General features: G+C 41.9%; 2 protein-coding genes and 1 pseudogene across 3 annotated transcripts in view; 1 reads left to right on the top strand and 2 right to left on the bottom strand.

Moving 5' to 3' along the window:
- Positions 1–26084, bottom strand: part of naf1 (nuclear assembly factor 1 homolog (S. cerevisiae)) — a 104484-nt gene extending 78400 nt beyond the window's left edge. Inside the window, exons 1-9 of one of the 2 annotated variants that reach the window (XM_069712024.1) lie at positions 26045–26084; positions 24652–24899; positions 24376–24511; positions 22242–22335; positions 22038–22120; positions 21737–21897; positions 21567–21618; positions 19409–19496; positions 17403–17751 (exon numbers count right to left, since the gene is read on the bottom strand). In XM_069712024.1, coding sequence (XP_069568125.1) covers positions 17403–17751; positions 19409–19496; positions 21567–21618; positions 21737–21897; positions 22038–22120; positions 22242–22335; positions 24376–24511; positions 24652–24899 — 1211 coding nt within the window. In that variant the 5' untranslated portion in view covers positions 26045–26084. Of the gene's footprint in view, positions 1–17398; positions 17752–19408; positions 19497–21566; positions 21619–21736; positions 21898–22037; positions 22121–22241; positions 22336–24375; positions 24512–24651; positions 24900–26044 lie in introns of those variants that run through there. The other variant, XM_069712025.1, reaches the window with a different exon arrangement.
- On the bottom strand, positions 10674–14918 carry LOC138628781 (CD209 antigen-like protein E). Its single transcript, XM_069712008.1, has 3 exons — positions 13718–14918; positions 13528–13631; positions 10674–13170 (listed from the first exon to the last, which is right to left on the bottom strand). Exons 1-3 carry the CDS (start codon positions 13901–13903, stop codon positions 13020–13022), a joined length of 441 nt encoding a protein of 146 aa, XP_069568109.1. The 5' UTR covers positions 13904–14918; the 3' UTR covers positions 10674–13019.
- An 823-nt stretch (positions 26085–26907) lies between the features above and the next one.
- Positions 26908–27026, top strand: LOC138628795 (5S ribosomal RNA; annotated as a pseudogene).
- The last annotated feature ends 458 nt before the right edge of the window (positions 27027–27484 follow it).

Genomic DNA, 27484 nt, shown 5'->3' with positions numbered 1-27484 from the left:
TGAATTCCAAGTTTAAATGTTCTGCTACTTGTAACATTTGGTCAGTCAGTCGGGCAGCATCCAGGGATAGCCCTCTTTTACAGGATGGCAGGAATTACTGGGTCACAAGTCACAGCTTCAGAGTCTCCAGTTACATCAGACCGCTGATTCAGAGGGGAGGTGGTGAAGCGTCGGGGGACAGCGAGAGGGAAGGCGGGCTGAAATGATGTAAGAACATAAAGTACACATCATAAGGAGGGAAGAGTAATGTGTATTTTGGGCAGTTAAATGAGGAGGAAATATCAAAAGATAACCAGAATGAATTTATGCTGGTAAAAGAATACAGTCAGGTTGTTTCTTGTCAAGGTACAAAACTCTCCTGCGGCTACCACAGAAACACTGAAATGGCTCTGAATCGTATGTGTGTCAGTCAGAAACACACAGTTGTTGCAAAGGTGACATCTCAAATATCATTAGGGCCGAGTGGCAACCGACAGTGACGTCGCCCATTGGTTTGTGAGCGGCCATTATGAAGCCCCAAGTTCCGTCACCATCTTGCTAGTTCGGAGTGGTTTGGAGCAGGAAGTGACCATATTTGGACGAGCTGAGGGAGGAGCAAGCAGGAGATCCGACTCGATCTGATTGGAAACTTAGCAATACTGATAGCTGTAACCTGACTGCACCACAGGCCTGTCAATCAAACAGACACGCCCCCAAAAACAGGTCTTCTTGAATCTTCTTTTCTAATGAATGAGGGATTATTTTCAGATGGACCTCCAGAAAACTAAGAAGAAGGAGTGACTTTAGCTAACAACACCGAGAGAACTGATGGACACATTTTATTCACTTTGGATTTGATGAGAGAAGTTGAATGGGAGTCTATGGAGCCGGAGGCTTTTTGGAGCCGACCTCTAGTGGCACTCGCTGGTATTGCAGCTGAAGACACGTCTGGATCGGAACCATTTTACAGACCTGAAGCTACGAACTCTTTTATATACAGTCTATGTTCGGGGCATGCAAGAGCAAACAGGAAGAGATGCCACAAGTGGACACTGACCAACACAGAAATATAATTTAAGGGCTGTTATATTATTTTGCTCCTAAAAATTTGAGCGATTTGAGAGAACCGTTTTTTTTTTTTTTTGTATGAAAAGAGTTGTCAAAATCAAAGCAACAGAGGCCAAGACAAGTAAACTGAACTTCATGTGTGACATAAGTAGAGGAGATATAACCAAAATTGAAAGGCATTCTGCTACAGTTAAAAGCATTTCAACAGAAAAGAGCAATGTAATGACAACTGACCTCCATGTAGCTTTCTGTTTTCAGCGTGAGAAATTCATTTTTATATGCTTACATAACACAAAAGTACCATCATAGACTGTCACCTTGTCACGTGGTCACTCCATCTGAATGACGTGTGTGCAGTAAAAATAAAAGGTTAAGTTATTGCTAAAAAGCTTTGATTAAAGACATTAACACATACATCAATGTTGATCCAGTCTACAGCATCTCACCTCAGACACTAAACTGAAGTGTCTTGCCCAAGGACACGTCGGCATATGGACACGAGGACCCGGGAGCCAACTTCATGACTAATGGCCAACTCGACCATCTGAAGCATAGCCAACCAGCTTCATCACTGTTGCTATATTTTTTTATAATAATGCATTAATTCAGACCCTTCTTGCAAAAATATCTTCAAGCAACATAATGGGATGTAATTAATAAGGTTGGATTACCCTCCCTGATCCCTCCTCCCACAGAAATAAATCAAGATCACTGAGAAAAACTCAAACCAGAAAACCTTGAGAAAAGTGTGAGCACGAGGATGGAGAGGAGAACTTCGAGCAAGACGGACGGGAGAACCAAGGGGAGCAGAGAGACCACAGAGAAACAGGAGGCACTTTACATCCTAGTGATCCTCTGATATTAAAGAATAAAGTCCCACAGGGGGAGGTATGAACAGACACCTCTGTGTCTGTGTGCTGGCGTGGCCTTGGTTTCCTCTCTGCTGCACTAACAGCCAGTCCCCACCAAATTGTTGTGTAATCCACAGGTTTATTGTTGCACCAGGCTTCTAGCTTAGTTTGTGAATCTGCCTGCAGAACCTGTTAAACTGTCTGTTAGTCTGCCAGCCTGCGCTGGACCTCAGTCACCAGCCTCAGCTCCAGGCCCCACCAGTGACTTCCTCTCATCCACACCTGTGACAAGCTGCCCGTCAGCCGGCTCACTGTCTGGGGAAACCTCGTCACTGAGCCCGACACCATCACTCAGCCCTGACCAAACCCTTTGTTTTTCACCGTAATGCTCATTCTGCGTCGGCATTTTGGTTCACTCCGCATTAGTAAGAGGTTTTGTGTTCCAACTTGACCTTCATTACAAAGCTTCCCTGTCTGGAAGAACGCTGTTGGTGCAAAGAGAGGTCGTATCCCGAGTCAGGCATCAAAGAGCCACCGAACTGGCAGAGAGCTACCAGTCTGTCCTCCGAGGATATAAAAAAGAACACAGGCTCAGTTATAAGTCACAAAGTGATGAAAAAGAAAACAGTCTCTCAGCCGTCATCGACATAGTTGTGTCTCGGCAAGAGAAATGTGTCATTCAAAGGGAGCTTGAAGGGGAAAAGTTACAATGACAACTTGTGGAACTTTGAGAGTTGGACAGCAGAAGTCGATTCCACCCAAAGCGGTATCTGCAGACAGCAACTCGAAATGAAGAGTCCCTGGAGGAACTAGGTTGAGTTAATAAAATGTTGTGTAGTCGGAAAAACCCTGTCAAAGGACCCGTATGGAGGATTTAGTGGCATCTAGTGGCGAGGTTGTGCATTGCAACCAACTGAATAACCTTCGTCTCAGCCTCTTCTTTCAAAAATGTATGAGAATCTGCGGAGGCAGCAAAACTTGCAATGTCAACAAGGTGGTCTCTGAAAACAGGACCAGCTCCCGTGTGATTGCACACTCATGAAAACATAATCGTCAATAAAAAAAAGTCATAAAAAAATTAATAAAATAGTTTCTGCAATTATCATCTTATTTTCCTTGTTTTTACCTGTGCCTACTAGCAATGTGTTGCTATTGCCACAAGGGGGCGGTAATGCACCTAAAAGCTTATTGACGACCGAACATGAATCAACAAGTGGCGCTGTGAGATTAGATACTATGATACAAACAGGAAAAACATGCAGAGAGGACTAGTACCTTAAACCAAGATTAGGAGTAGTGCAAACTGCCAGGTAAAGCTGGCAGGATCGTGAGTCTATCACAGCTTTCACAGTCATTCGAGAGCGAGCAGACGGTCATCCACAGATCAACAATGAGTGGCTACACGAAGTAAGTTTGATGTTGGATGTGCAGAGACGATGGCCTTCATCTCTATGATGATAAAAACCAGCTTTGTCAAAAGGCTTTTCAAACTTTGATGGTGTTTATTGAGCCTGAATTTACAGCATAAGTGTCACTCAGTGTGTGTGTGTGTGTGTGTGTGTGTGTGTGTGTGTGTGTGTGTGTGTGTGTGTGTGTGTGTGTGTGTGTGTGTGTGTGTGTGTGTGTGTGTGTGTGTGTGTGTGTGTGTGTGTGTGTGTGTGTGTGTGTGTGTGTGTGTGTGTGTGTGTGTGTGTGTGTGTGTGTGTGTGTGTGTGTGTGTGTGTGTGTGTGTGTGTGTGTGTGTGTGTGTGTGTGTGTGTGAGAGTGTGTAACATGCGGCGGCAGGGGGTGGGTCTTTGAATCATACATAAATAGTTCCCAGCTAATATCCAACAGTATTTTTGCTTGAAATGCCCATTCCTGGTGTACAACAGGCCTCTATGGTTTGGATGGTTTCTTGGGGTGAAAGAATAAACCGTGTAGGACACAAGGACTATCTGTATAAGATGTCATGGTAATCTATGTTATCTAGCCTAGTTGTTCACCAAAGTCGTGAACCAATAGATTGACTTTGCGACCTCCAGAGCCGTGCCCACCAGCACCCCTAAAGCTCACTGATGAGTGTCTTTTATATGGTGTTAATAAACTGAATTAATTGAGCTTTAGAGGCAGGATTTGGTTTCAAGACTGCCGTTCCTTAGCTCATGTGTGCTTTTTTCTGTCCTTTTCTGTCAGCTGTCTGCATGTTTCAAACGTGCCTGTTGAACTGTTCAGTTACGGCGTTACTGATCCTCAGAGCTTCTCTTCATGCCGGGAGAAAACACTCCCAAACGTTTGGAGAGAATGCAAATACCAAATGAAAGGACATGTGGCCTTGAATAAAGTTTAAACTGTGTTGGCATGAGCATTCAAGTTTTATTGTCCCGCATGTAAATGGGTGGTTGTGCTCTGTGTGCCTGTAAGCTGGCTGTGTGTCCTGAATAAACCTCAGTGACAGGTGTTGATTCATGTCAGTGATGAAGCTTGCATTTCAACCCCAGCAAAAAAAGCAAAACCCTGAGCAGCATGAAATTCCATCTGTGTGCATGTGTCTGAGCTTAGTTTCAGCTTCTTGAACTTGGTTCCATCGATCTGTCTGTCTGTCTGTCTGTCTGTCTGTCTGTCTGTCTGTCTGTCTGTCTGTCTGTCTGTCTGTCTGTCCGTCCGTCCGCCTGCCTGCCTACCTACCTACCTACCTACCTACCTACCTACCTACCTACCTACCTCCGTCCGTCCGTCCATCCATCCATCCATCCATCCATCCATCCACCTACCTACCTACCTACCTACCTACCTACCTACCTACCTACCTACCTACCTACCTACCTACCTACCTACCTACCTACCTACCTATCTATCTATCTATCTATCTATCTATCTATCTATCTATCTATCTATCTATCTATCTATCTATCTATCTATCTACCTACCTACCTACCTACCTACCTACCTACCTACCTACCTACCTACCTACCTACCTACCTACCTACCTACCTACCTACCTACCTATCTATCTATCTATCTATCTATCTATCTATCTATCTATCTGGTTATTTATTCAGTTTAATTGGATTTTACGTAAGATCAAACCTATGAATTGTACAGTATTATGGAAGGGGTTCAGGGTTTGAGTTACACAATGGCCTGGGGGAGCCCTGTACTCGTGTCATGTGCACATGGAAATCAAATGCAGAGTTACTGCAGAGAACATTCTCTTTCAAACCAGCTCTTTCACGGAAGCTGAACTCCCCCATTATTCCCACCATGGAGGGGTTCCCTCTGCAGGGTCAGTTTGTGTCCTTTGTCTCATCTGCAGCAGGCCTGCACCTTCCTCTAGGCTACATGCCTACCAAGGTGAGGGCAATATTGCTAGGGAATAGCTATTACAATAAAAGGAGGCTTATTTCTGTAATAAGAATGATAAGAAGAAGAACAATGGCAACCTAATGTAAGACAAACGGCCCACAGCTGTCTCTTGACATGGCATGCAAAAACAATCGTGTACAGGTGTCGTGGCGTTTGGGTCGGGTGTGGCCACAGTAATACATTTCCCCATTTCCAAATTTGACCCACACAAGTTTATGTAGCGCCGACAGTGGGAAGACCGACATCATCCAACAAGTGAGTTACACTGAATGATGTTATAAACAACTCGCATTTGATTAGTTTTGGATAATAACAAAGTTAAAGTAGTGAATTAAATATCTGCTAATGGTGAATGTAACCACTGTTTATATATCTATATGTGTGTAAATTTATATATGAATATATATATAGAATGAGAATTGGTGGCAAGGCTCAGCAGATGAATTCCAGGACGGCTCCTATTGCAAGCAAACGGTGACGTGCACGCAGCCCAGAGAAGCTATAACCTTCAATAGTAAGTACTTAAAACCAGCACCTGAGTTACACGTTTTTTGTGAGCAGTGTGTAACTCAGGGAAACCCACCTGGTTGCGCGAATGAGCTGATTCCCCTTTTTCGGTTTTGGACAGTGAGGTTCTGCAAATCGGAAACAAGAATGTGACTCAAAATCTCGAAGCTCATTACATCATTGTCAGAGTCTTCCTGAATCATTTAAACGGTCTCTGATCACGATTTCCAGAGTTTGACACAAAATATCAGTCTGATTATGTCCACAGAGAAACTGCAGACCCACTGGTCACAAAAGAATCTGTAACCAGCGGCTGATTTTGATCAAGCAACAGAATTTTAAATGCTTACTCACGAAGGTTATCGCTTACGGAACTGCGCACCATTCCCACACAATAAGGAGCAGTCTTGAAACTTTTTGCCCTCTTACAAAACATTACAAATGTCAGGCAACACAAAACTGTACTTGCAAGAATTCCCCTTCTTGTTCTTTGCCTCCTAGACGTGACTTCTCCACGTTGACCCCTTCCTCTTTTCATTCCCTGAAAGCTTCTTTTCGACAGAATCCCTTGACATCCTGACCTCTACAACGATGGCTTGGAGCACCAACACCAGCACGGACTTCCCATCGATGTCAAACAGCACAATGACCCTGTGTGTTCCCTGCCATCAAATCTTTGTTCATAGCTACGCTGTCGTACTGATCCTCAGCTCCCTGGTTTGTTTGCCTCTGAATGTCTGGGTCGCGCGGCTGCATTGTTCCTCTCCCATGACAGAGAAGACAGATTTGCTCAGCTACAATCTTTTCACCAGCAATTTACTTATTAACTTTGCCAACGTCTCGACGATGTCAGCGATGCTCGTCTTCAGTCGATCCGCTCAGTACTTTTGGAGTTTTCTCATCAGCCTCACAGCATTTGGCCATCCACTATTCCAATGCCTCCTCTGTGTGGAGCGCTACCTCGCTGTGGAACATCCCATTGTTTTTCTCAGGTTCCGGCCTTTACGTTACAGAGTGGCCGTATTGGTTCCAGCATGGATGTATGTCCTTGTGATGTGGTTTGTGTGGCTTGCCCACTGTGCAATTCAGCAGGGCCACATCAGTCAATACCTCACTGTCCAATTCATGCTGTTCCTCCTGATTATATTAATAAACTCCTTCTGCTGTGTATCCATCCTCAGAGCCCTGGTACGCCCACCTCCAGGGGATGGAAGGAGGGAAAGAGGAAAGGACAGTAGAGGAAGACAGAACACAAAAGAAAGCCTGAATTATCAGATAAAAAAGAAAGCTTTCATCAAAGTTTCAATGATCCAGGTTTTTGCGATAACTTGCTACCTGCCACCAGTTGCTTTGATTTTTTTTCTCCATATATTGGAGCAACCATATTTATGTATCATTTATATGTACAGTATTACTTATATTCTGTTCAGCTCGGCTCCTTATTGCTTGAGCTACCTCTACAATAGAGGCAAGCTGAAGTGGATCATTTCTATGAGGAGGTACTTTGTGGGCTGAACAGATGTTAAACAATATGAATGCAATACTTTTTCAGAATAAACACAAAATTACATGTAAATACATAGAACCACAAGCCTGCATACACCGCTGTATACTTATTAGTATATTGACATAAAACTGCAGATATAAAAATACAGGTGCAAAATTCCAAAAGCCAATATCATGTTCGTTGCATTGAAGTGATTGTTTTTAAGCATATAATCATGTTTTATAGAAGAGGAACGATTCTCTGTTATTAGTTCATTAGTTCATATTCCTGTTATGCCTAATTTGAGTTCAGTGAAAAGTATCAATGAAATATGTACAAGTAAATATCAAATATCCACAGATTTTACAACAGAAGTTTCTGAAATCACTCCTAAGATAAGACTCCTTGCTAAACATTTTTTAGGCTAAGTTAGGAGCTCTCTGAGAGGATTCTAAGAATTTTATTTTAAATAAGGCCACAAATGTTTAGATTAAAAAGAGAATCACGACCTTAACATGGTGGAGGGCTTTCAGTGTCTCAGTGATCCTGGGAGCGATGTTATATCAGGAGGGTCTCCCAAGGTAAACTGGTCCCAGGGGAGAGTCCAGACCAAAAGCAGGTCAACTTACTCGTGATGAATAGCAGCCCACAGATTTTAGCCACCTTTCCCAGAATAGGGAGAACGGGGCACCCTCCTGGAGCCAGACCTGGGAGGGGAGCTTGCTGGCGAGCGTCTGGTGGCCGGGCCTTTGCCCATGGGGCCCGGTCGAGCTCAGCCCGAAGAAACAACATGGAGCAGCCACCCTGTGGACCCACCACCCGCAGGGACAAGCTTTGGGATCATGTGCATTGTAGGCCAGGTGGCGGCCTGGGCCGGGGGCCGGGCAAGCCGGTCCTCGCTAGCGGGGAAAGAGATGGAGCTCGTGCGGGAGGTTGAACTAAATAGTTGGGCTCACCTCCATGCACAGCGCTGGCTCTGGAACAAAGCTCCTGGAGAGGAGCTGGACTTTTCTGGAGTTGCCCAGGGTGAGAGGTGCCGGGCGGGTCGCCTCCATGCGCATGCGGATATCTGAGAGGAGGCCTTCTTCATATCAGTGGCAGAAGTGTCTGAGGTAGTCAAAAAGATCCTCAGTGGCAAGGCGCTGGGTGTAGATAAGGGATCCCCTCTGAGATGCTGAAGGCTCTGGACATTGTGGGGCTGTCTTGGTTGACACACCTCGTCAATGTAGCATGGGGGTTGGGATGAGTACCTATGGACTGGCAGACCAGGATGGTCGTTCCCCTTTTCAAAAATGGGGGACCGGAGAGTGTGCTCAAACTATCGGGGTATCACGCTACTCAGCCTCCCGGGCAAAGATTATGCCAGGGTGCTGGAAAGGAGGCTGCGACCGATTGTGGAACCTCAGATTCAGGAGGAGAACGTGGATGCCAGAGATGCGTCAGCTCTTGTGTTCAGCAAAATACAAAACACCCACTTGCACCCCCGGTGCACTGCTCTTGTGCCCAGGCCTTTCTCCACACTCCACATCTATGAAAAAAGACGCTTCCCTACCTTTTCAGAGGTTTCGCTGCAACACACACAACAGTGTGAAACTAACCATAAAAAAAACCCAACATATTTGCTGCCTTACTTCTGGCCATGTAGTCACAGCGCCACCTGAGGGTCGAACATCGTTACAACTTGTTAATGACAGATTCATTATTGAAGTTTAATCAAACTCCTCCATGGTTTTCATGTTTAATTCTGTGATTGTTTCTCATAAATAGTCAATTGATGTGTAAATTGAGCATATAATGGATGTTTAGAATTGATGTTTAGGTCATATATTACGATATATAAATATATATCACCTTTTGTCTCTAATTTATCTAACTGACATTAATAAGTTATTTATATTTTTAGTCATAGTGGTCGGACAATATATTGTAACCCAAAACAATGCTCAGAAGGTTTTTGCTGCAGCCGCCAGCTGCTTTACGTAGCCGTTCCTCTTTGCAGTCAATCTCCAGTCCAAGAACCAATGGGTACAAACACGGGACGCCTGTAACGGAACTGATCATCCGCAGCCCGATGCCAAACGTCAGGCTCTCCACATCCACACGTGTTTGTCTGCAGAAAAGAGGCTTGTCGTCACGACTGAAGCACAATCTCCGAAATTCATAAACCATTTTTCACGTCAGGAAGTACCTCCATTTTTTACTGCGTCATCATTTATCCCTCTCTGATAAAACAATCGATTCAGTTCCATTTCATCAATATTTCATATGTAAAAATATATCTTCCTATCATTTATCCTTGGTGTAAATATTATTCAATAAATATCCTCACTTAGACCAAGCTGTTGTTTTTTGTATTTCCTGGAACACATCAGAAGAAGATCTTTTCCTGGAGAAGTCACAGCTTCACATTAACTGACTGATATTTTTGGTGTTCAAATAAAATCTTTTCCTTCCGTTTGGAAAGTGGAGCACCGGAAATCTTAACAAGTGCAAATGATAATGATTGTGGCTTCATACAGCAGCAACTGGCCGTCAGTAACCAAATGTTGGAGGTCCAACAAATGGCGAGTTGCAACTAACACAAAGACACAGACAGACAGACAGACAGACAGACAGACACACAAAGGGGCATCGTACCAGAAGAAAAGCACCTGTTGAATGTCCCAGGCCTGCAGGCGTGTGCTGCTTGTTGTTTGCACGCTGGGAAATGTCTCTGATCTTTCCAATAAGCATTCAGATTAAAAGATTATATAATGCACATTACGGCTAGCGCTGCCCAGACGCAGACAGACGTTACGATGATGACGAGTCACCGGAGAGATGCTGCTGATGTGGAGACTGTAACCCCGAAGCTCGAGAATAAAGTCTACGATAACACAACTGTTCAGTCATGCAACTTCAAACAAGAAATGAGAAACAAAGCAACAAACACAATTCCAATACACGACCAATAAAATAAAACCAGAAGCGTCCAATCAGAGAGCAGCTTCTGGTCCCAAAAGCTGAAGGACCGACCTACACACTTATTTGGACGTCACCCTTCATACGAGACAACCACTTATTCAGAAATAAACTATTTTTTATGAATACTGACACGTCTTTCGGGCACATAGTATAAGTAAACAATTTGGTTTGTTTATAAAAATCAATTTAACATGTTTAAATCCGTTCTGTAACTGCACGTGGACGACACTGACATGTTTTGTTCTGTAACTATAGCGCCACTCTGTGGTAGATTGATTGGAACCAAGATCAAATATTCCTCAGTGAATTATCACTCTTTGCTTTTTCTGTCAGGAACAACCTGCTAGAGGAGATCTCTATTTACAGGACACTATTTAAATGTTTTAAAATAAAAGACATGTCCTCACCTCGACACAAGCAGATGTTAAAACAGAGTCCATATGTCTTAAATGACACCGCTGCACACAAACTCCTCCTGTACAAGTACTTTTTTTCCCCCAAAAACAAAAGAGGCAGAAATATTTTTCAATAAAAATCTCAAGAGAAAAAGAGAAATCCTTTGAAGTCAGAAAGTTAAAGACTTAAATCTGCAATCCAAATTCAGATAAAACTTAAAATTCTCGTCACTACAAACTTTCTAGATACGGAACAATAATGATAATAACGTTTATTTGTACAGCACCTTTCATACAATAAATGCAGCTTAAAGTGCTTCACAGCAAAAGAATTGCATGCAGTGTTTCACATAAAAACACATATAAAGGAACATTTAAAAATATAGAAAAGAAATGACATAAAACAGATAAAATGCATAAGAAACAGATCAAATTTATAAAAATGAATACAAGTAGACTTGATTTAGGTCATTCTCTACGATTCAATTTATGATATGAAGTAGCGGAAACAGCAGATGTAGCAGTTGTACGTCTTGTGCACTTTTCTTTAACTTTACTTCACACAGTCTATAATATTACCAGTAATGCATGCGAGATTAAATCTGCTTTCTGCTGTGGTCTAAGGTAGACTCATCAGTGTACCTCCAGGTTTCTGCTAAACCTCAGTTAAAAACTCCCACGGGTCCAACCCGTTCTTACACTACTAAAATTCCCTTTTCACAAATTTATCAGTCTTTTTACGTTTTATCAAAATATATAGTTCAAATATAAAATAAGCAACATGCATTTCAAAGGCGCGGTAGTTCAAGAGCATGGCAGGTGCAAGAGAGCTTCAAGAGTAGCTAGTTAAAGGCTGATGTAAAGAGATATGTTTGGATCTTTCTTTTGAAAGTATTAACTGAGCAGCTTCCCTGATATCTAACAGCTAGTTTGTTCCACAGCTTCGGAGCGTAGCTGACAAAAGCTGAATCCTCAACTTTCTTCCGGCTGTTTACTGGGAACCTCCAATAAACCAGCAGCAGATGGTCTCAGTGTTTCTTGAAGGCTCATAGTTCACCAGAGAGTCAGAGATGTAACTCTGCCGAGCCCATTAAGAGCTTTGTATGTGAGGAGGCGGAGCTTAAAGTCAATTCTGTGTTTTACAGGCAGCCGGTGCAGAGCAGCCAGAACTGGACTGATGTGTTCTCTCCTCTCGGTTCTGGTTAATATTCGAGCTGCAGAGTTTTGGATGACCTGAAGTCTCTCTGTTGTTTTCATTGGTTGGCCAGTAAAAAGTCCAGTCAGCTAGAAATGAAGGCATTAATCAACTTTTCAGCATCTGTCTGATGACATCAGATGATTTATAAACGGCCGCACCAAAGCGATGTTTCTAAGGTGGAGAAAAGAAGTTTTTTGTCAACTTGTTAAAGTTTCCCTAGAAACTTAGATCTGAGTCGAAGATTACACCCAGACTAGTTACCTCTGATCGTACCCACGGAGTTAGTTGCCCCAGATCCTTTTCTACAATTTCTCTTTTTGTTTCAGGGTCGACGAGCAGGATTTCTGTTTTATCCTCATTTAATTTGAGTAAATTATTGCTCATCCATTTATCTATTGCTAAAAGACATTCAGTGATGGAGCACATTGCTGCATCATCATTTGGTTCAGCGGCGATGTACAGTTGTGTATCATCTGCATAACTATGAAAACAGACTTTGTGCTCTCTGATGATGTTCCCTAGTGGCAGCATGTAGAGTGAGAACAGTAAAGGACCGAGGCAGCTGCCCTGAGGAACCCCACAGCAGCTTCATGTTTCTCTGACACTAGATCTCTAATGTTGACATAAAACTTCCTCTCTGATGTATGTTTTGAAGCAGTTTAAGATTGTCGGACAGAACAACCAACTTCTCAAGATGATTGATCAGGATATCACGGTTCATCGTATCAAAGACCAACAGGATCAGAACTGGGACCTTATTTCCATCAGAGTTTAGTCAGAGGTCGCTGATTATTTGAGTAAGTACTGTTTCAGTGCTGTGATGTGCTCTAAAGCCTGAAACTCCTCCAGGATGTTGAATAAGAGGCAAAAAAGCCCAAAAATGAACCCTCAAGTCGTAAAATGGACATAACGGATAAATAAAAAGCTTGAATGTTGGAGGAACTTTTTCCATCTGTGATCACTAAATAATCAATCAATCAATCAATCAATCATTATTGGTATCCTGTCTTTCTGATGTTGTCTAGAAGCTTATGAGGTTTTCAGAAGATATCTGAGTTTATATAAATCTATTTATCTCATATTACGTTGATGAAAGCATGAATAGATTTATTTACTTTTACTTTCCAATCTAGGGGACATTTCAGAGGATCTTTTACATCCTCACTGGTGAAAGATCCAATTAGTTTAAAATTAAAAAAAAAATGGAATTTTGTGACTGATACAGTTTAATCTATCGAAAAATGTTTTTCACAGATCCACCGAGATCGAGCACAACAGTTGAAGTCGTTCAAACCAATGAAAGTAATCATGGTGCGAATGTCACCACAGTCTTCACTTCCATACGAATCATCCGGCTGCCCGGCGGCCCACAGCAGCCTGCAGACGACAAGTCAACCTGTTACTGTTCACATGCACATGACAGGAGGACGGGTGGATAGACAGAGGAGCTCACTGGAAGGAGAATCATTATTAATAACTATGAATTAAAAACACAAAGAGAACAATATCAAATAACCCCATGTGTCTTTATCTGCATTACATTAAAAAAAAAGGGAAAAAAAAGAATTTACATCTGTGCATTTCAGACAAAATATACAGCAGGACTCCCACACCAGGGCGGATCAATAAGTTCAGAGACGGCTGCTGTTGCGTACGAACAATTATGGTTCTGATCAGTGGGCTCAAACAGGAAAAATCAGCTGGTCCATACAGAATAATATGGAGCTGTCTCACCCATCTGTGTCCACTGGTGTTCCATCCACCCACATCCAGGTTCCCTCCTCCTCCCGGTCAGTCATGCCGACCCACGCTGCCTCGGTGAACCCGGTGAGGAAGGCCTGTCAATCAGCATCCTCATGAACAACAGCGGTAAAACACACAACACGGCTGTGAACATGCAGCGGCGCAGGAGAGTTTGAAGCACCTGTTCCTGCCGGCTGTTGATGACGACCAGGTCGGCGTCTCTCTGCACACAGTCCCGCCGGCCGAGGTCCCAACTCCGGCTCTGGGAGATGTAGTAACAGCTGGAGCCGAACATCAGCCAGCTGCGAGGACAGATGTGCTCCTCCGTCTCCGTCTCTGTCTCACCTCGACACAAACAGCACAGCATGTCCCAGCGTACGGTCCAACAGAAATAACACAGAAATAACAGTGTAATGTAAATCAAGAGAAATCACACTCATATCTGAGATGTTAGATAATAAAACATCTCAACCACCAGCTGAAAACTGATGCTATTTTATTTTTTTTTTTTTATCAAATTGATTTAATAAAACACGTCATAAAACCATCAGGGTCAGTTGGTTTCGGGGGGAATTATGTAGACCGTTTAAACGCTGGAATAAAATAAATAGGAAATATACCAGTTTTACATCACTGTAATACTTTTGTAATAAATATTTTTTAAAGAATGTCAGTGTGACATCAGCACAAACAACAGGTTAGCTGTTAATACAGTACACATAAAACATGCCACTACATGCTTCTAAATACGTCACCATGTTTTTTTATCCACTTGATGTCAGTGAAACGAGCTGAAATTGAAACACGAATATTTCATATTTCAATATTACATACTTCAATATTTCACCATTTGATATTATTCACCAGCTACAGCTTTTCTTCAGAGCGGTGATTCTGTGTTTGGTTTGGTCTCCACCAACTCCTGTAAATAGTATGCTGCACGTTCCTCTTTAACTGTGTCTATTTGCTGCTGTGAAGTCGTGTCTTTAGTGAAAACTGAGAGTGAACCAGAGGAGCAGAACTAAAACAAGGATTCTGGTGTTTAAAAGAACGAACCATGGAACTGATCTCTTACTTGTTTTTGTGGTTCTCTCCTCAGCAGTATCTCCAGCTCCATCTCCATCTCCAGAGAACTGCTGATATTCTCCAACATCAAAGTTGATGTCAGAAACATTGGAATGAAAAAACGCAGCCATGTTGGAGCAGCTGCAGCGTGCGGTGAGTTTTCTACCCGACGCTGTGAAACACTTCAGCAACACCTTTTCCTGTCACTCGTCCTCTTCTTCTGTCCAATCACGTGCTTCTGTCTTTTTTTTAAGGTGACTTTTACATGTTTAAACTAGTGATTATCTTATATTTTAATATGAAATACATTTACAAATTTTTTTGTTTCTTTCTACAATCTATATTTTAATGTGTTAAAATAGGTTTGAAATTCAAACAATTAAAATAAACCTAAAAGTATAAAATATATTCTTCTGACAAATATTAAATAATCTTCTATAACAATATAAACATCCTTCTTACAAAAAAAACCCCAAACATATTTAGAGTTAGAGGCATTTTCCAAAGCTCTATTATTATTTGTTGTTTTTTATTGTGATAAAAGTGTGATTTAATTTTGAAGCTTTGTGACTGAAACAGACATCAGCTTCAGGACGTCTGCTGCGTTTCAACACGCGTTACAACTCATGTTGTGTTCATGTTACATGTAGACTTTATGTAATGTTACCGTTTATGTTTGTGATGATAGAGGTTGACCGACATCCTTTAAACTTCCTGTTTTCAGTTTATGAAATGACATGACACCATCTCAGTGTTCCTGAGCTTCATCCTGACGGGAAGACCATGAGAACGATTATTCAAATCGTTGCTCAGTGATGACTTCCTCAGTTTGTCTTCACCTCAATCTTTCAGTATTAAAGATGATTTATGTTTCAGTACATCCAGTCCACCATGCATCCGTCTGTTCCCTCTTCGGTCTCGGGTCAGACTCCAGCGTCGGTGTGGAAACGTCCTGTTGAGAAAAGCTCCAAGAACACAGCAGGTTTTACTCAAGCGGGACACCAACACGTTGCACAAGAACAGTGAACCATGTCCAACACACGATTACCTCACACAGCTCAGTGTCGATGTGTTTATTTACAAAAAGATACAATATCACGAGAGACCTTGTGTTTATAGATGGATTCATTCATCCACAGAGGATTAAACATTATTTCTAACAGCTGACACAAAGTCCTGAACTGGACAAACAGAATCCACCCGGTCGGTACCGTACGGTCCAGTTTCCCATCATACTTCAGTCTTTACAGACGAGACCATATGAAGGAAACAACAACTAACCGATGAGACAGAACAACAACACACAGCAGGACACATTTCAAACGCTAAATAAAGATCACAACTTTTACATCAGTCAAACTGTTTTTAAATCAAAACTCAGCATTTTTCTGCTCCGTTCCAGCTTCACTGTTGTTTCAGTGACTTTAGTCACACGATGTCCAGCAGCTTCAAAATATGGAAGTCTATGAAAATAGAAAATAAAAAAGTGCTTCTTAAATCTAATTAAATTTGAAAACCAAATGAAAGCACCAGTAGGTCATTATTCTGGGTGGGAACAGAATCTCTTGTTTCTGTGTTTGTGCATGTAAATGTCACATCTGACTTCTTATGTGTTGCAGAACAGAACGAGGGACCGATTTCAAAGCACAAAACATACTGAACTGTATGAAAAGCTGCGGTGTTAGAAATGGCCTAAAAAAAGGTCTTCACACTTAAATCCTTCTTAATGTACAGTTACAAGTCATTAATAAATCATGTTACTGAGAGGAAGACAGTTGAAGAAAGAAACTGCAGTTTGAGACACTTGCTGCAGCCAGATTGTTGTTTTAGTTTAAGGATGAATTTCATTAAATCTGGCAGAAAAAAAAATGGAATTTCCAGATGGTTTAAAGTTTTACTCAAACTTAAATCAAATTATCTGGACAGCTTTAACAGAGAAACTACAAAGAAACAAACACCACTTCATTGGGAATGCTAGAGAAACAAATTTCATTCAGGGGCACAGAAAGCCTGCAGTTCTCAGTCAACCAGTATTTATGATATATGTGAGGATATGGAAAGCTGGATGTCTCCATGTTAAAGTGTCCGATCACGAACAGGTTTAAAACCAGAACTCTGTCAACTCACAACATCATGATGTGCTGAGAAAACACCTGAACTTCTTCAAGTGACCTTTCACCAAAAACACAAATGTAAAGCACTGCAGTCATGAATGTGAATACTGGTACGGGAGGAAACATCATTTATAGTTCATGTTAGTACTCAGTGAAATGACAGACTCAGGATCAGCTTCATCTCTGTTCTTTTATGGGTGATTTAGTTCAGAAAACACGTTTGTTTCGTGAAGACTCCAGAAAGAGGGAGATGGGCTGTTGCAACATTTGTGTAAAGTTTGGGTGTCAGTTTCAGGTCTTAAGGACACGGTGGAGGACGCCGGCTGGATTCTGGGGTTCACTTGACAATTATTAGCAGATTTCAGCGTCTCTCAGAGTTTCAGCATGAACAGTGTGTACAAACAGGCAAGTCAGTGGCACGTTGTTTTAACACCTGCGTCTAAGACAGAAGATAAAACCAGCGTTGTGATCGGGGGCGGCTCTTGTTGGGTGAAAATAAGTGAAATAAAGTGAAGTGGAAGAGTTTGTGGTTGATCACAGTTCAATCAGTCATAAGTAAAAGATTTATTTCATAATCAGTGATTGTACAGATAAATAAACACGAGGAGGACGTGATCTGCTGTGTGTACAGTGTGTACAGTGTGTGTGTGTGTGTGTGTGTGTGTGTGTGAGTGTGTAGTGTGTTACTGAGGTGGAGGAGGTGGAGGTGGGGGAGGAGGAGGGGGGAAGTCAGAGAAGGTGAGAGAGTTCGGTGGCCAGAGAGGAGAGGAGAAGGAGGGATTGAAGAAAGATGGAGGTGGAGGAGGAGGGTAGAGAGGGAAGTTGGGCGGGGGGAAGTGATGATGAGGAGGAGGAGGGTAGAGGCAGGGAGGAGGAAGGTACATGTGTGGAGGTGGTGGCTGTGTGTGTCTGACAGGTGGAGGTTTCTTTCTTGTGTCCTGGTGCCTGAACGGAGGCCCTGCATGTCTCGGTGGGAAACCCTGTGCATCATGCTTGTGATGCTGCAAGTTGTTCTGGGTAATGCGGGCGGGGTTATCTGGAGGAAGAAGAGATTTAAACGTGCGGTTACTCTTCACTACAGTCGATGCTGACAATCGTTTGCTGAAACACGAGCTCGAAACATCCAGAAAGTCCATCACATACAGGCGGAGAGATGAAAAGTTACTGACAGGCGCCGCTGCTCTGGTATGAAATCAGCCTGCAGCCACAGTGTGAATCAATACTGACATGAGTTGACATGACAACTAACCATGAACCAGATGAGTTATGGATGCGTTCGTTAATTCAATATGAAACGGTCAGAGTCACCTGAGCTGTCGGTTAGAAACTCTCACTTTCAGTTTCATATCACTGAGAGCAGGATGGATCATTAGTGATGTGGGCGTGTTATAAGTGATGTGGGCGGGTCATTAGTGATGTGGGTGTGTCATTAGTGATGTGGACGGACCACTAGTGATGTGGGCGGGTCATTAGTGATGTGGGCGGACCACTAGTGATGTGGGTGGACCACTAGTGATGTGGGTGGACCACTAGTGATGTGGGTGGACCACCAGTGAGGTGGGCGTGCCATTTGTGATGTGGACGGACCACTAGTGATGTGGGCGTGTCATTAGTGATGTGGACGGATCATTAGTGATGTGGGCGGGTCATTAGTGATGTGGACGGATCATTAGTGATGTGGGTGTGTCATTAGTGACGTGGGCGGACCACCAGTGATGTGGGCGTGTCATTAGTGATGTGGGCGGACCACCAGTGATGTGGGCGGGTCATTAGTGATGTGGGCGGACCACTAGTGATGTGGGCGGGTCATTAGTGATGTGGGCGGACCACTAGTGATGTGGGTGGACCACCAGTGAGGTGGGCGTGCCATTTGTGATGTGGGCGTGTTATTATTGATGTGGGCGGACCACCAGTGATGTGGGCGGGTCATTAGTGATGTGGGCGGACCACCAGTGATGTGGGCGGGTCATTAGTGATGTGGGCGGACCACTAGTGATGTGGGTGGACCACCAGTGAGGTGGGTGTGCCATTTGTGATGTGGGCGTGTTATTAGTGATGTGGGCGGACCACTAGTGATGTGGGCGGACCACTAGTGAGGTGGGCGTGTTATTAGTGATGTGGGCGGACCACCAGTGATGTGGGCAGACCACTAGTGATGTGGGCGGGTCATTAGTGATGTGGGCGGACCACTAGTGATGTGGGCGGACCACTAGTGAGGTGGGCGTGTTATTAGTGATGCGGGCGGATCGATCCTTCAGTGATGGGGGGCTGCAGGTAAACTACTGCACAGTAAAAGTACCATCAAAGAAAAAGTCCTGTTTAAAATTATGCTGCTGCGGTTTGCAAGACTGTTCATTTATATCCAGCGCATGTTGTGGTGTTTTTTTCTCACCCAAAAGAACCAATTGGATTACCACTGACATCGAGTATTGATTCAATAGGCAGAATTTAAAAAGGATTGATTAAAAACAGTTGAATCTCTTCTCATTTCTAGGTTAGGACTTTGTCATTTTTTTAAAAATTTATTTCATCACGGTGTTATTTTAATGCTCAAAGGATTAAACTAAGTATTTCAGAGGTGCTTTAGCAAACATTTCAAAATATCGTGAGAGGCTAAACATACTGCGATATTATTTTTAGGCCATATCGCCCAGTCCTAACAGGAAGTATTATTTGTGTGTGTGTTGGAGTACCTGGGATGATGTTGTCCCTCTTCTTTTTGTTGTTCCTCCCTTTCCTCTTTGCTTCCTGCTCTTTCTCGTCATCACTGTAATCTAAGGCCTGCAGGGAGAACAGAGGATGTGACATCACAGAACAGGAAACGCAGCAGCCTCCTACAAAATAAAAGAACCCAGTGATGACAGAGGAGGATCCGGATCAGCAGCCGGAGTGAAGAGAAGTAAAAACATTTGTGGCTTTCAGTCATGAAAATACGCTGAGAGGAACATTTACATACTTTTATTGTTATTGTTCTGTTTTTTTAATTATCTACTACTAAATCATTTCATTTTGATGTTTACATTTTAAGGTATTGATTTGTAAAGCATATCTGATGTATAAGCTGACTTTGTGGCATGGAGTGGACCATCTTGTGATAAAAAACAATCTTTTTGAATTCAGCAAAAACTCCACCTCTACAGTCCATCCAGGCTTTCATGGAGGTTTTTTTTGTGATTGTTGGAATACATTTTTTTAAAATTTTGCAGCAGATTTTCTCAGAAATTATGATGTACATTTTTAACTGTTTTTTGCAGGAATTAGAAAAAACTGCAAATCAAGCGAAAATAAATTAAAAAATGTTGAAGCCCTACCTGATTAAGGAATAAATCTGTAATCACTTCCTGTGATAATAATCATGCTGCACATCACAGAAATATTTTACTTATAATCTTTTTTATTTATTTACTGAACTTAGAGAACCATGTGGCTAAAAGTTACATAAAAACTCCTAAAAGTGACGTATGTTTCCAGAACAGACCGTCTGTGACTGTAATATAAAAAACAACGACTACATTGGCTGTCAAAATAAGAGCTTTAGATGCTGTTTAATTAATAACAATTCAACAATGCAAAGTGCAGCCTTAAAAATAATTTAACAGACAGTACTATGTCATCACTTCCTTTGATAATAAACATTTAATTAGATAATTTTAATGTGAAGAGCACATTTCCCAAAAACCCCATCACTTCCAGGGTTTCTGGTGCTCAGAGTTTTATTTGGTGATGTGAGTAGAGGAGCAGAGCCTTTCTGATTGTAAGTGAGGAGATATTTTTGTTAATAAAGCAAGTTTAAGCAAGTTAAAGTCTACTTTATATCATGATACTTTTAGCAGAGTTTCTGCTGATGTAATTTTCCCCCCAAAATTGTGTGAATTTTGAATAAATTGCAAGCTCCCGCCGATACTGCAGAGTTGGCTTGATTTTGTGTTAATTATTGCAATCGCAAGATGAGGATTTCCTGGATTGACTGCTTTTAGTACAGAAAATGAGCTCCAATATTGTCACTTAATGTGTTGATCTACTAAAGGATCAACATCTATTCTGAGAGATTCTGATCATTTTTGTAAAACTGAGAGACTTTGCTGAATGTGTCTGTGGATCTGCCACCTTGAATTCTGCTGCATGAACAAACAGCTGATTGACACGAAGAATCCTCCGGAACGGTGTTTCTGCTCTGATCCAATCATGCTGTTGGAAACTATCGAGTAGAGCTGCCCAATTTGGGGCCTGAGGGCCGAGTTTGGGCCCCCTCTTTCTTCATTTCTGCCCATCAAACATTTGACAAGCTTCTTATCTTCCTCGTGTTTTTTCTCCTTATGTCTTAAGTGCAGTAAAATCCAAACTGTAATGACTATGAGCTGGACATTTTGTGCAGCTACACAGTGAGCTGCACAGCTAAACATATGAGTTTAGTGCCTTTAAGCTTCCCATTAAATTACACTGGCCTTTGTCTTATATGAAGAATTCTGGTATTCTCTCTTTTTCTCCGACTCATGCTGTTGACTTCAGACTGAGAGTGAAGACGAAGATATCGAGCTAGTAGCACAGTGGTAAAAGAAGATTTAGAAAAAAATCGGCAAGATGAATTTATTCAAAATTAAATTAAATTAAAATCAAAATTTAAATAAAAAAATAATAAAAAGTAGCGTTTTAATGATTAAAAAAAAGTATTTTAGGTTTAGAATGTTATGTTTTTGTAAAATATATCACATTTTAATGAATTGTCATTTCCAAAAATGTGAACATTTATTTTTGGGCCTTCTTATGAAAGAATTTGGGCCACTAACTGCATGACTTTGTCAAAAGTTAAAAGTGTGTGTGATCAGACAGTGATGTTTCCACAGTACCTACCTCTTTTGGTGGCTCCTGGTCGTTCTTCCAGGACGCATCAGATCCCGTAAGACTGAGGGGGAAAAACATTTACACTGACATGAAACCAGCTTCTCTTCGTTAACTCAAAAGTGACTTCTACTCAATACACAAGCTGAATAACTGATCAGTGTGTGTCTGTGTGTACTCACAGTTTGAGCTGCTGTGTGAGGATGTATGCTGTGTACTCTTTGATGGCAGGTGCGTAATAAACAGTCAGACCCTCCGTCAGACCCTTGTTGAGAATCTGGTCCGGGGAATTAAAACGCAAAACATAGAGCGGACTGGACACGGGGCCGAACACCTCGAACACCTCAGACACACAAACGGCCGGATGTTATTACCGTGTGGAAAACAACACGACACAGAACCAAGCGGAACAAAATGTGGGGAGATCTGATGTTCAAAACCCTGTTTAACATGTGACAGGTGTTTTTTTTCCTCTCCACTCACCTTGCCCACAGCCAGCCTATCAGATCTAAAGATGATGCTGTCATCGTTCAGAGGGGGCGTGTCCTTCAGAGACTGGATAATAACTGCAGACATAGAAAGACACGTTGAAATCCTCCACTCTTCGTGCTCTCTGATGGAGATGAGCAAACACTCCTCAGACACTAAAAACTGAAGTGCAATCTGAGCACGTGTGTGTGTGTTTACCAAGCTGCTGTAAAATACTGGAAACTGTTCCCACCGGCTGCAGCTCTGCTTCCTCCGGTAACACCACACACACCTCCTCCACTGCTGGAAGCTCCTACACACAACAAGACAGTCTGATGGTGTTCATCAAGTTCATGTACATTCTGCCAACAGGAAAACAAACACGAAGATAAACCCAAACAATGTGGACAGGAAAGGGTTAAGGTGCCTCTGCAGTCTGATGTAGCTTCTGGTGACTGTTATCATGTGAACATTGTTTGTTGTGTGTAAAAGGAGAATAAGTGTCATGGTGTAATGTTTTTGTGCCATGTCTGTTTCCAGGGAAACACTGAGGCTCCCTACACCTGCTGAGAATGATCCAATCAGGAGCAGGCGTCATTATGGGCTGATGCCATGCGCACTAAACTAACTACAGAAGAATTGTTTTAGTGTATAATGTGTAGGGGGTTTCACTCAGCCTGACTCCTGTTTTTCATTTCATATCATATTACTGCCCTCTAGTGTCAGAGTGATGTAATATGTCTACAGTACACAGAAATATAATTATTAGTTTCTTTTGTTCATTACTTTGTGATACACAGTAACCGTGAGCTACACAAAGATTCAGAGCACTAGAGCTGCAACTTTAATGTTACTTAAGCATGAATACACGAGAGGGTGCGATTATACAACAAGTTACCAACTAAATAAAACAAGTAATCTATACGTGTTCATATTGTGCGGCAATTCGCTCTCAAAATACAAAACTTTTTGTTAGTGTGATCTCCGTTTCTATGGCAACACATGGGTTACAACTAACAACTGGAAAACGACCAGTCGCATCAGTAGACTCTTATGTAACATATGAAATGTTTACTACTCCAGGAAGTAGTCCGACCCTTAGCAACCACCTAGCAACGGAGAGGATTTCCAGTCTCCAACTGAATAAACACAGAACATAGAAACACTAAACTTCTCAGCTAGCTCAGTCTGGGTGGAACAAAGATATCTGATGAACAAAGATATCTAATGAACAAAGATATCCATGTTCTCATGTGTTTTTAACATTTTAGCTCCGTGTCATGTGTTCAAACCAAACCGGTCCAGCTAGCCTCCTCTAGGATTGTAAGTGCGTGACTATCCGTGGTGTTACGGTACGGGTGCTCGGAGCGACCAAAAAGGACCAAAAGAGACCCGACTTCACCAAATGGGTCATTTAATAGAACTATAACAAGTAGAAACTACATTATATTACATATTGTATGAAACTCTATTCTAATTCTATATTCCATTGAGGAGGTGGAGGGATATTTCTAGTGATGAGCAGGATGTGATGTCATGATGATTTGTTTCAAATGTTCAGTTGACCAATCAGATCTCTGGGGGCGGAGCTACTGGTTGTATAATGAATGTTACTGAACTGCTGTGAGTGTCACTGTTCCCATTCGTTCACTCAGTGTGTGATCGTGCTGCCGGAGGTTTGCTACGAAAAAGGAGTGTTTCCTTGACTTCCTTAACTTTGTCATCACAGTCAACAATCCTCAGAAACATGTCACATGTGAGGCAAATATTCAATTGAAAAACATAATAGTTCTGGCGATTTTCAAATGGTATTTTTGCTTGAAAAGTTCATTCTTGTTTATTTTATTATTTAAAAATATTCTTTTCATAAGTCAAAATTTATAAGCAAAGATTAAATAAAAACAACAAAATTAAGAAAGCCATATACTTTTATCAACTTCAAATTATTTTAGAGAAAACTGGTTTGTTTTTTCATAGAAATGCACCAACAGATTCATTCACGACTGTAAATCAGATTAACCGTTGAAATCAGTCGTACAGCTCCAGCTTCAGAACGGCACAAAGCAACGCTGCCTTTCTCATTTTTTCTCAACATTACGGACTCAACTTGTTCAAATAACTTTCACTGAACCAAACTCAGCGGGGACTCTGTGCCGAGGTTCAGTGTGAGCGGAGAGGTCGCCGGTTCCAAAAGGTCTGATGAAGACGTGTAGTTTGAACAAACACATCAGATAAACAACACCTACGTTGCTAAAACCTTCTGAGGAGAAGTTTTCTTTCCAGGAAGTACGTATGTCAATGTAAATTGATTTAATATGGAACTATTTGTAAAAACACAAACACACATACTGACCTCAAGCAGGACTTCATCTCTCGTTCTGACCGGGACTGGTTGGCTGAAACCTTCATCATCAACTTCTTCCTCCAAGACAGACGGGGAGGGAGAGGAGGACGATGAGGAGGAAGAGGAAGACGAGGATGAACTGTCACTGAAGACAGAAAAAGAAGCACTCGACCCATAAAAGGACTATCGGGTGGGAAAATATTAGTAACCAGACTGTTTGATGTGCTGAGATTAATAACAAGTCTCCTGTTAAATTGTTGTGTGTGTGTGTGTGTGTGTGTGTACCTGTCTGAGTCATCTGAGTCCTCGTCATCGCTGTCTTCCGTCTTACACGCGATGTCTAATGACGGCGTCGCTGCTGTCGCGTGTGTTTGAACGTCTCCCGTTTCCTCGTTAGGTGCTCGTATGTTTGACGGTGCCGCCACACTCTCAGAGGTCACGATGAGATTCTCCAGTTGGGTCGTCACGGTAACCTCCATCTTCTCCTCCTGCGGTGACGTCTGTCCATTTTCCTCTGATAGCTTTCCGTCCATCTAATAAATTATATAAACGTTAACACTTTACAGTGGCGGTCTGCCATATCATACACAATAAATAATATTTAAAATAAAAAGTGTTTTAAATCATTTTAATAATAATGGCAATACCAAGAGCTGGACCAACACTGGATTATTGGGGCCGATACCAATATTAGGGAGGAAAAAATGTTGATATAATCGCCAAAATTTCTTTGTATCTATACTGTTTATAAAGTACATACAAACACATGTTCATTAAAGTATTTCATAATTTAGTCCACAAGACCCTGATGTGTCGTGATATTATTTTAGAGCCCGGTCGCCCACACCTACTTTACAGGAAAGTAATGCGAGCGCATACGGTTTTTAGTTTATGAGGCTTGTGGGTTTCTAGTACGAAGAAAAAAATATCTATTTTAATTTTTTTAAGAAGAGCTACATGATTATCTGCTTAAAGTCTAAACTGATTTGAGCCTTCAAGACTCCCTTGAGTCTCCAGAGGTTCTAACCCTAGAGGTTAGCTATGATGAAGTACCCAAAATATCAATCTACTAATGAAAAAATTAAATAAATCTAGAATATATCTGGACTAGATCAATATTAAGTAGAACACAGTTTAATCAACTAGTTTACAACAGGAATATGATCAAGTACAGACTGCTTTTAGCTCTGAAATGTGAATAACATCTGGTTTTCTGGTCTTACAGAACACTAATCAATATTTAAAATAACACTTGAATGTAACTGTAATCTTAAAATACGACACAACATGTTGTAATACTCCGATTAAATACATAAATACACGTCCTGATGAAATGACCTCCGTGAATGCAACACTACCGATTAACTGCGACACTATGTTCACTGAAAATGATGTCCTGGAAATACTGTATTTACCAGCGAAATCGACAAACAGGGAAAAGAAACGTAAGTCAACACAAAATAAAAAGGTACGTAAATGTTTGTTGTTTACATTCATGCTAGCATGTCCGGCTAAATAGCTGAGCAGCTAGCTACGGCTAATAGCGTTAAAATAAAATGAACCCGGTTCACCAGCCGCCAACCGGGACGAACCCACAACGTTTTCCACAACAACAACAACAACAACAACAAAAATCCATAAACAGCTTGTTAGAAGAGCGAGAGCGGGAAATAAAAACCTGTGAGTTTGTAGAGCTCCTCGACAGTGCTGCTAGAAACCCGGAGCTGCTGTCACTTCACCACAATGGACCAACGTGTTTCCGCTCAGAACCTTCAAAATAAAAGCTGCCTTCTTTTTCTTCCACTGTTTACGTCTTGTTTTTCTTCTAGATTGCAGTTTGAAGCAATTACAGTTCCAGCTGCAATACGGTAGTGGCGATTAAATGATGTATTGAAGCTTTAACATCTCGTATAAAATTATTTCTACAATTAATTTCGATGGCAAAATAGTTATTTTCCGGTGGTTTTCATTACAGTCTGTGAACTTGACGCATCTACAGCCACATGTCCGCAACACGTGGGTTGTGTTTTTCCGGGTATGCGCAGGGCATACTGTGCAACACAGTGCAACTGGTGAGGATAAGCTTGAGGTTATTGATAAGACTTTTACTCTGCACAGTAATGCACAGTAGATATAAGCAGAGTCTCACAATAGAAGACTGTTCACATGCAACTACTGAAGGCAGTGACATCATGATCAAACTACAAATTTGAGTACTGTACTTGGATGGGAGACTGCCTGGGAATACCAAGTGCTGTAACCTTTTCCATCTTTTATTTACAACACACAAAAAAACCTAAGTCAATGGTGGAGTACCAGGGGCACGAATCTCCTCTTAGGGTACCAGGGGCTCAAAGCTCCTGATAGAGTACCAGGGGCATGAAGCTCGTCTTAGGATAACGGGCACGAAGCGCCTCAGTGTTACAGGGGCTCAAAACTCCTGATAGTGTACCATGGGCACGAAGCTCCTCAGGATACCAGGGGCACAATGCAACTCTTGTCTTGGCATCTAGTTAAAACCTTTTTGTTCACAAGGTTGTAGCTTATGGCCATACCAACCTGAAAAAGCCCAATCCTGTCAGATCTCGGAAGCCAAACAGATTTGGGCCTGGTTAGTACTTGGATGGGAAACTGCCTGGGACTGCCAGGTGCTGTAAGCTTTTTTATTTACAACACAAACAGGGGAATCACAAAACACATCAGGTGAGGAGATCGGGGGGACCAAAAGGTTAACACACCTACCTATTAGGAATTAATAGACATTATTCACATATGAATACAATGTGCTTCGTTATTTAAAACACTGCTAGTAGTCTGTACATCTCTCTATGGAGCGGTACCACCAGTGGTGTGGAGGTTCCCACTCTCTAATAATTCACATGACTGATGTGTGACACGTGTAACCTAGTAAATCCCATCACTTTATTTCTGACACACTTTAACTTGAACAGCAGACAATGCTGGCGAAGACAAAAGGAATGTGGTGTCATTTTTCTATAGCCCTTACACTGTGCAATCAACATTTACTTCACAATGACAAGTTAAAGCAAAAAAGTTATTTCGACTTTTATTACATACCATTTCAATTTCTCTGAGGCGCTCCTCTCTCAGTACGCTG

Source organism: Brachyistius frenatus, unplaced genomic scaffold, assembly GCF_029030835.1.
Source record: "Brachyistius frenatus isolate BFR_SWC_R1_liver_20210118 unplaced genomic scaffold, ASM2903083v1 Contig_105, whole genome shotgun sequence".
Lineage (NCBI taxonomy): Eukaryota > Metazoa > Chordata > Actinopteri > Embiotocidae > Brachyistius > Brachyistius frenatus.
Note: the sequence above shows the minus strand (reverse complement) of the source record. Positions and strands in the feature narration are given on the sequence as shown.

Excerpts from the sequence above, each read along its gene's own strand:
- LOC138628781 (XM_069712008.1), bottom strand. The coding sequence starts at position 13,903 with ATGCTGTGCTGTTTGTGTCGAGGTGAGACAGAGACGGAGACGGAGGAG. Across the intron at positions 13,632-13,717 it reads TCAACAGCCGGCAGGAACAG|GCCTTCCTCACCGGGTTCAC; the intron begins GTGCTTCAAACT and ends GCTGATTGACAG. Across the intron at positions 13,171-13,527 it reads ACACCAGTGGACACAGATGG|GCTGCTGTGGGCCGCCGGGC; the intron begins GTGAGACAGCTC and ends TGTCGTCTGCAG.